The sequence below is a fragment of the Acipenser ruthenus genome, chromosome 18 (genome assembly GCF_902713425.1).
Source record: "Acipenser ruthenus chromosome 18, fAciRut3.2 maternal haplotype, whole genome shotgun sequence".
Classification (NCBI taxonomy): domain Eukaryota; kingdom Metazoa; phylum Chordata; class Actinopteri; order Acipenseriformes; family Acipenseridae; genus Acipenser; species Acipenser ruthenus.
In genome coordinates this window covers 18,696,155-18,706,145 of record NC_081206.1, presented here as the reverse complement: position 1 = coordinate 18,706,145, position 9,991 = coordinate 18,696,155, and the positions used below count along the sequence as shown (strand labels likewise).

The window sequence follows — 9,991 nt, the reverse complement described above, 5'->3', positions numbered from 1 at the left end:
ACAGGCTTGTAACCAGAAGGTCCCAAGTTCAACCACTGACTCATTGTGTGACCCTGAGCAAGTCACTTAACCTCCTTGTGCTCTGTATTTCGGGTGAGATGTAATTGTAAGTGACTCTGCAGCTGATGCATAGTTCACACACCCTAGTCTCTGTAAGTCGCCTTGGATAAAGGTGTCTGCTAAATAAACAAATAATAATAACCACAGCCAGTTGCTGCTCCTCTCTGCTGCTTCAGATAAGTTCTTCACTGTGCGACGCAACTCTTGACCACTGAACCCGACATCTCTGAGAAACCGTTGTAGAGTGTGCCACACATCCTCGACAACCCACCTCCACTGGGTTTTACCATGCTTTTCCAATGGCAATGCATTTACCATAGGTTTGCCATGTTATTAATGTGCTTTACCATACCATTGGTCTGAACAATGCCTACGTTCGTTATGCTCTATTACACTCTGCTTTGCTTTGCTTTTACAAGGGATGTTGTGATGTACTCAGTAACTTGTGAAAGAACATTTTGATGCACACACTAACAGGTGCTAAAGAAGAAGACATTGAAAAAGACTTCTAGTTGAAATGTTTGTAATTGAATTTCAGTTTCTTTTAGTAGTTCATATTTCAGCACTATTGAGTGTTTAAGAGTCATAAATCATTACAATTGAATAAGCGGTTTATAGATATATGTAAAACTCTAAAGCACGACATACCGTATACATGTACACCATCCTCCGCTATACGCCCTGGGCAGGGATATGCATCCCCAGCAAGGGATCGTTATATTTTCAGCAAGCGCTTATAAGGTCAAATAAGTTAAAATTCAGTTCTACAGGGGTCAAGCTGGATGTGGGGGAGAACAGTTGCCTAAATGAATGATTATTTTAAAATTAAGGAATTATTAAAAATGTACTTTTAACAAATAAAATACTGAAATGGCTTAAACTGTAAAAGTTTGTATTTATTGTATCGTTATTGCTTTTGTTATTTAGTTTCTGACATTGTAAAGCAATTTAAGATGCTTATGAATGAAAATGGAATTAAAGCAACTGGTTATTCCACATGCGGTGTCCTATTAATTGCATATACACAAGGATGTTAACAATATGAACTAATGATGAACGTTTAGGAGCTTTTGATATTTGTGTTAAAGTGTTAACAGCATAACAAATACAGGTGTTAACTGTTCTAGTATCTAGAATGACAAAGTTTTAAAGACTATAATATACAGACTCCCAGTAATCCTACTGTGGGACACTGCAGCTTTAATTGGCTGTTATAAATGTAGTCTTGGGGTCTGTTGCCTGTAATCTGCTCAGAATGACTGATAGTGTCTCAGTGTCTCAGTCAGATATACAGTACAAAGGTGTACATGGATTGTTGCAACATTCAGACATTTGCCAGCTGTGAATGAAAATTGCTTCGGGCGTGTGGTCTGTTTCCATTGCAGAGCTGAATTAGCGGTCCCCTGAGAGGGCTTCAGTACTGGAGTTGCCATGCATGCTTCCTCTGCTTCTGTCTTACTATTATCTATTTATTTATTTATTTATTTGTTTGTTTGGCAGGTGTCTTTATCCAAGAAGACTTACAGGTGTTACAGGGCAGTACAGGGTTACAATGCAAGGTCAATATTTAAATACAGTTTGCGGTGAGCGCAAATTATACTACTAAAGTACAATATGAAATAAGATGCAACAAGTTAGGATTACAACAATTTATATCTACAAAGACATAGTAGTAATGCAATAGGGCAAGGATAGTGCATCAGCTGAGGATCCAGTAACATGGTGATGAGGTCAGGCAAGTCCAGTGCATAGTAGGAGGGGTAGATCAAGAGCTCTAACAGATTGACTTCATTGAAGTTTTCCTGGCAGTTACTGCAGTATACCTTGCTACCTAGCAAAGTGTAGTAAAGCATAGTGAAAGCATGGTAATGCCTGGATATGGGAAAGTAAAATAGTAGCAGTTAGCAAGATATGTCTTAGATTTGGTCATATAACAAGGTATTAGTATTGTGTGAAAATCAACATGATGTCCAAGTCAAATTGTCTATTAGAAGAGCGGTAATTAAGATAAAGGTAAAAAAAAAAAAGACTAACCGATGGATGGTATATCTCTGTCAACAAGAATATAGTAACATGACTTCAAATGAACATTTGTTTTGGTAGCAATTCAGTTTACAGTATTTTATATAAAATGTTTTATCTTATCTAACCCTACATATTGCAGTTTTAAAGTAGTCCATTCAGCCATTTTATGATATCTTTACCACAAGCAAAACCTACAAGAGGCCAGACAAATTCACAAGACTGTACCTGTATTGTGTAAAGTTAGTGAAACGAAAAGTCCCAGAAATTTACATGCAATTCATTTTGCATCGAAAAGCTTGTGATTCACAAAAGCACCCCATCAATAGGGATCCCCAAATCTGGTATCCTTCCGACTGCCACATACAGTGCCTTGCGAAAGTATTCGGCCCCCTTGAACTTTGCGACCTTTTGCCACATTTCAGGCTTCAAACATAAAGATATGAAACTGTAATTTTTTGTGAAGAATCAACAACAAGTGGGACACAATCATGAAGTGGAACGAAATTTATTGGATATTTCAAACTTTTTTAACAAATAAAAAACTGAAAAATTGGGCGTGCAAAATTATTCAGCCCCCTTAAGTTAATACTTTGTAGCGCCACCTTTTGCTGCGATTACAGCTGTAAGTCGCTTGGGGTATGTCTCTATCAGTTTTGCACATCGAGAGACTGAAATTTTTGCCCATTCCTCCTTGCAAAACAGCTCGAGCTCAGTGAGGTTGGATGGAGAGCATTTGTGAACAGCAGTTTTCAGTTCTTTCCACAGATTCTCGATTGGATTCAGGTCTGGACTTTGACTTGGCCATTCTAACACCTGGATATGTTTATTTGTGAACCATTCCATTGTAGAATTTGCTTTATGTTTTGGATCATTGTCTTGTTGGAAGACAAATCTCCGTCCCAGTCTCAGGTCTTTTGCAGACTCCATCAGGTTTTCTTCCAGAATGGTCCTGTATTTGGCTCCATCCATCTTCCCATCAATTTTAACCATCTTCCCTGTCCCTGCTGAAGAAAAGCAGGCCCAAACCATGATGCTGCCACCACCATGTTTGACAGTGGGGATGGTGTGTTCAGGGTGATGAGCTGTGTTGCTTTTACGCCAAACATAACGTTTTGCATTGTTGCCAAAAAGTTCAATTTTGGTTTCATCTGACCAGAGCACCTTCTTCCACATGTTTGGTGTGTCTCCCAGGTGGCTTGTGGCAAACTGTAAACGACACTTTTTATGGATATCTTTAAGAAATGGCTTTCTTCTTGCCACTCTTCCATAAAGGCCAGATTTGTGCAGTATACGACTGATTGTTGTCCTATGGACAGAGTCTCCCACCTCAGCTGTAGATCTCTGCAGTTCATCCAGAGTGATCATGGGCCTCTTGGCTGCATCTCTGATCAGTCTTCTCCTTGTATGAGCTGAAAGTTTAGAGGGACGGCCAGGTCTTGGTAGATTTGCAGTGGTCTGATACTCCTTCCATTTCAATATTATCGCTTGCACAGTGCTCCTTGGGATGTTTAAAGCTTGGGAAATCTTTTTGTATCCAAATCCGGCTTTAAACTTCTCCACAACAGTATCTCGGACCTGCCTGGTGTGTTCCTTGTTCTTCATGATGCTCTCTGCGCTTTAAACGGACCTCTGAGACTATCACAGTGCAGGTGCATTTATACAGAGACTTGATTACACACAGGTGGATTCTATTTATCATCATTAGTCATTTAGGTCAACATTGGATCATTCAGAGATCCTCACTGAACTTCTGGAGAGAGTTTGCTGCACTGAAAGTAAAGGGGCTGAATAATTTTGCACGCCCAATTTTTCAGTTTTTTATTTGTTAAAAAAGTTTGAAATATCCAATAAATTTCGTTCCACTTCATGATTGTGTCCCACTTGTTGTTGATTCTTCACAAAAAATTACAGTTTCATATCTTTATGTTTGAATCCTGAAATGTGGCAAAAGGTCGCAAAGTTCAAGGGGGCCGAATACTTTCGCAAGGCACTGTATACTCCACTTTATACATTATTTATATTTTTAAGGCCAATAATGTGAGTACATATTAAAAGAGTAAGTCTCTTCTTCTTAGCTGATCATACACTGCTGTGATGTGAACCAGATTGTGCTGGTAGAATAGGAAGGTCAGTAAAGGGTACAGAGTGCTTTGACTGCAGTGTATCTAATGGGATCTCCGCTCTGGCCTTCAGCCTGGGCTCAGTGGCAGTGGGCATGACCTTCCCTGCACAATCCACAGCCTCAACACTGGAGTTAGATCAACGTATTCCTCGGTTAGTCTTTATTAGCTACAGTCCATGTGCACAGAGGTAGTTTGAAGTGAGTAGAATCAGATTACAAAGTTAAATGTCTGTGGGTTCTGCTTGCTATAGGGTCAATCACATTGCTTAATTATTACCAGGCACGCAATGTTATTCACCTGAAACTACTGCAGTGTGGTATGGAGTGCATAATCTTACTTGATTGTATATTTAAAATGATTTCTAGAATTACCTGTTATAGAATACTACTACTACTACTAATAATAATAAAGCAGAAACCATGCTGTTTTCCATTTGACACCAGCAATATAGTTAACTTGTTTCAATATAAATAATTGTGTGTGTATATATATATATATATATATATATATATATATATATATATATATATATATATATATATAATTATAATTTAATAATAATACTGCACTGTCCAACAAACATATTCAATTATATACTAAAATATAATCAATCGATTTCTGTCTTCCATGAATGTGAGCGGAATAGGCATGTGTCTGCTTCTATTGCAACAGTAGATAGAGGACACCATGAAAACGTGATACATAGTGCTGTTAATGCTCAGGTCATTTAAGAATGAAAAAGTTGTGGCGGTAGTACATCTGGTCCAGATTTCTCTGTCTTATTAAATTGCACCTTTATGCTGATGAGTAAAAGTGGCAGTATGCACGACTACCACATACACTATACATACCCTGTCCACGTTGATTCACAGGAAACACTGAATTATAGTAAAAAGTATTTCCCGATGAGTCAGTATGGAAGTCATCAGGTACAGTAGTTACTAGAAAGCAGAAAGCATACTTCGATCATTGCTCAGCATGATGAAGTGAGTTTGTATGAAGTGGGCATGAGGTTGCTTAAATTTACTATTACATCTTTTCTGTGTCTTTTACTGCCCTCTGCAGTTTAGATGAGGTGGTGCATGTACTGCGATACTTTAGGTCAGTAACTGCTGTTCAAAAATAATTCAGTTCCCTGGGCTGGGAGGTCAGGGTACTAACCTAATCCTTTTGATCCCCATGTCATATGACGACATATTCAGACACATGTCCTACATCTTAAGTAAAGTGAAGCCACTGTATTGACTATGACCAGGGCAGAGCCATTCGGTCAACTCCATTTAAAACAGTTGCGTTCACAACCAAGTTACATTTTATAAAAACATAGAATTTTTAGATAATCGTTTACTGCAACATAACAAATGTATGACTCAAAGGAGGCCATTTGGGCCATCTGTGCTCCTCCAATTGCTATTAGATGATTGATTTTAAAACTTTATAAAGTGGGGTCTTAAATTATCCCAGTGATTCAGCATTCAAAACATGACTAGGTAACCCATTCCATACCCTCACTACTCTATGTAAATAAGTGTTTCCTACCCCTGTCAAGTCTATTTCCACATAATTTGCAACTGTCTTGTGGTCCTGGTTTCTCTGCTGCACTTTGGCTAACCACCACCCCTTTAAGACTTTAAGGCCTATAATCAAGTCATCCCCCCCCCCCCCCCCAATTCTTGTTTTTTCTAGGCCCTTTTCTGATATAGCAGGCCTCCCATGGGTAAGGAAAAAATAATGACCACCTCCACCCATTTTTTTTACCTGACAATACTGAAAAACAAATGTAAAAAATATGTCAGATGCCTGCAGAGCTTGCAAGGCCTCACTTTTGCACACACAACACAATGAAGCTGGGGATCACCGTGGTTTCCAAGCTACGTAAACCCGACTTCCAAATACTTTTCATATTTTCTGAGCTCATATTTTACTGAAGTACCTCTTTCATGAGATCAACCTCCTTTGCTGAATGAGGCTATGGTGTTTCTCTTTTTATCAAAACACAATCCAGAGTATCAAACCCCTATATTATATTTTTCTCTGTGTAGAGCAGAAATATAGTGAAATTTAGGATCACAAATATTTTTGTTATTTTCTTTACATTTTTTTTTTTTTTTTTAAATCAGTCTTGTTAACTTTAAGGGGTTACTATTAATTCTATACATATTTTCTTTATTATTTGTTTAGCAGATGCCTTTATCCAAGGCAATTCACAGAGACTAATCATATTGATGTTACAATAAAAACAAAACCATACAACAGAGCAATATCAACTTTTAGCTTTGTGGTTGCCTTGTCTGCTTCTGAATTGAGTTCAGTCACAGAAGCAGTGCTTGCATCAGCAGCTGTTCAAATGACTTGCAGTGGCAGTCAGTGGTTAAAGAATGGAATTTGCAGCATTTTACCTAAATGCATAACCCTGGTAAAATGTCAGCACAAATAACCCTGGTAAAATGTCAGCACAAATTAATAGAGATCCACACTGAATTTAACCAGTTATACACTGCCTTGAACCAACTTGGCCAGTTGAAAACAAGCACTGTCCAATTCTACTACCAGGTCTGACCAGTGCTAGAATGTCTCCCTCAGTAAGATAAAAGGTTTAAAAAAATAAAAATAACAATAGTTTTGCACTCTGATGGATCACATTTATCCTGCCTCAGCACCACATGTCTGATAGATGTAAAACACTCTTGGTTCTATATACTACAGTTCTGGTTAGCGCTTTCAATCAGTCTACCAATGAAAGGTGAAATATGCCACTGGATACAGCTTCCCAGCACAGCTTTGTCAGTGATCCTCAGTTCTTAGCTGTCCTTTTGATACATTTCTTTATTTAAAAAATCTGATACCCAAGAATAGATTAATTTCCTAATAGTTCACGCAGTTTCAAATGTCAAATCAAGACAGCTGAATTCAAAAATTGGGTATAAAATGGTTTGATTGGCATAGAACCCTTTATGTGTAGTAGTCCATTCTACTGTATGTCAGGAGTACACAAAGTTTAATATTTGATTGAACGCAAAAATTTACCACTTGGCATAGGAGAGACCCACAACTCAAATGATTTAAAAAAAAAAAACAAAAAAAAAAACCCACACAACAACACACCACACATAGTTGATGCAAACACATTGTTGATGCAAACACATTTTATTCAACAACTGAATTCACTTTGTTTTTGTTTTTTAAAAAGGGACAAATAACTAAGTACCTGTCATCTGATTTTGGTTTGGAATATCACTGCATTTTTAGAATGCAAAACAAAGTCTATGGCATTTATTAGTAATGAAAAAAAATAGCAAATGTTGCCCCTTTTTAAAATTATGCTGAAATAACATTTTTTACTTTATAAAAACATCAGAACACTGACTTGAATATCTGACAAAATCCAACTTTCTAAATATTATAACAAAAGCACATCACGTTTTAAATTACAACAATTCTTTACATAAACATGTTTCAAAGTTACAAAAAAAGGTTGAGAAGTTTTCAGGCTTTACCTGCATATATTATCCACAGTACTGGCAGGGGTTGCTGTACCCATATGGCTTTGTACAGCATCACGTTGCATTGTATATATACAGAATGACATGAGGATATATTGAGCTTCTTCAACACACAGTGTTCCAGGGATGCTCTTTAGTGAGTAGATTCTGGTGAATCTTTTCAACTATTCTGGTCAAATAAGAATTTGCTGGTTTAACAGTAGATATAATTTGTTCCACCTGGTCACAGCTGAAAAATGAGAAAGAATTGTAAATAACAATTTTTTTATTTTATATACCAGGGATGATGGCAGCAAAAAACTTCAATGAATGCCAGTGTCAGAGTGGGCAGGTAGATGGTTAAATATGCATCTTTACTACAGGTCTATTGTATTTACATTTCTCAATATATATTATCAACTCAAAATACCTGTATTGTTTTAGCAAAATCATTTGACGGGTTGGTTTCCTAGTACAAGCATGTAAACCTATACATTCAGGGAGAACGAGAGAAATATAACTTTGGCCGAGACACTAGGAGGGGAAATCTTAGCCTGTGTCCTACAAGGCAAGACTAATATTCAAAGGGTATTAGGAGAGAAAAACAATAAAACAAATGGGGTCAAATGCAACATTCAGGAAGTAGGAAGTAGACAGTAGCAAAGTACAGGTATAATCCTTTAGTCCTGGTCTACTACTCCCTGCATTAAAAGAAATTGTTCCAGTAGCATCAAGTCGTACGTTGACATCTAACTTCCAGCATCAAGTTCTTTTGATATGTTATTGAATTTATTAAAACCAACATGCGTTCATACTGTCCAAATGTATAAAAAAAATATTCTATTCAAAGTTGTAAATTCCGAACAAAACAAGAAAATCTATAACTATAAAATCACTAAAAAATATTAGCGTTTGGAAAGAGAAAAAACACAGAGTTAAACTTTGAGGCATGGTCTAATTTAAACCTGTAAATGGGGTTAAATTAAGCCACTGCTGGTACGTAGGTTTTGAAGTTTGACACCTTGGAAATAAATAAATAATTTAAATGTGTATGTTAAAATTGAGTCCATAAAGCAGTCTTCAAGACTACTTTAAACCTCAGTTAAATCCAGTATAAGTGCAACCTTGCAACTGAACGATGAAGTCTTGGTATAGCGTACCAACTAATTGCTTATGGAACCAAGAACTTTACAGATACTGTACTAGGTGATAAAATTAAGCTTTACAGAAGGTGCCTTTGCACCCAAGTCAATTCACATACTGACAAGCCACTTCTAGCTCTCAGTTCTGCATGTACTTCTGTATTTAATTTTGATTACAACCTACTCACCTTGCGTTTCCAATGTAGTTGTTGAAACTTGACAGATGAAGTCGAGATGCTGGGTAAACTGGGGTTAGAGACAATGTGATCTCAAACTTGGCAAATGCTTTGAAACTGGAAAAGATGATCTTGATGCTGTACAAAAAAAAAAAAAAAACCACACAATGAGAATTTTAGAATGGAACTACTAAACAAAACCCTAAATGAAATAATGTCTATCTAAGGTCTGTAATATGAAATACCCAAGGGGCCGGACATCGAGTCAATGTTTTGCGAATCTTGTGTTTCTCCAGTATTGTAACCAATTAAAGTAAAGTAATGCCATTAATCTTTGTTGTGCACTTCTATTCACTATATACTGTAGGTCTCAAATGTGCAGTCCACCCCATGTAGGTCCATGAAAAATAGGTTAGACTGTATTTGTGAATAGATATCTGGTCCGGAGTCCAAATAAATCCGTGCACATTTGATACCTCTGTAGCAAATGAAAGTGAACAGGTAAGTTTTAGGGATTTATTTTGTTAGCAACAACCACTTTTTACTATTTATCCCCTAAAGTACTTACTCTGTGTTCAAAATCACCATTTCCAGGATTTCAAACTTAGCAGGGCCATTCTTCTGGAGATAATGGAGTTCTTCTCCAAGGAGGCGACAACGACAGACCACAAGAGAAATATCAAGTAGAAGCTGTAAAGATAGCAATAGAAAAAAGTACAAAAAGTAATAAAATACGCACTAAATGGACAAAGTTAACATTTATTTTTATTGTTGCAGGAAATACCATGACATAAAAATGTTCACACGTGTTTTGATAAAGGCTGTCTAATAAACCAAATGCCTGATTCATGTCTTTTAGCATTCATATATGATAGGGACCCATTTGGTGTACAGGGATTTTCTCCAAGGACTACATCTTGCACCGAAAAACAAAAACTTAAACTAAAATGAAACAGTACTTGATGCAGTGTCAGAACTGTAGA

General features: G+C 37.0%; 1 protein-coding gene across 4 annotated transcripts in view; it reads right to left on the bottom strand.

Annotated features, from left to right (window-relative positions):
* Positions 1–7,322: 7,322 nt before the first annotated feature.
* The window catches only part of LOC117416944 (kinetochore scaffold 1-like), a 28,327-nt gene continuing 25,658 nt past the window's right edge, over positions 7,323–9,991 (bottom strand). For all 4 annotated transcript variants that reach the window (XM_058991393.1, XM_058991392.1, XM_058991390.1 and 1 more), the window contains exons 28-30: positions 9,577–9,698; positions 9,021–9,146; positions 7,323–7,940 (exon numbers count right to left, since the gene is read on the bottom strand). In XM_058991393.1, the coding sequence (XP_058847376.1) occupies positions 7,817–7,940; positions 9,021–9,146; positions 9,577–9,698 (372 nt within the window). In that variant the 3' untranslated portion in view covers positions 7,323–7,816. The remainder of the gene's footprint in view (positions 7,941–9,020; positions 9,147–9,576; positions 9,699–9,991) is intronic.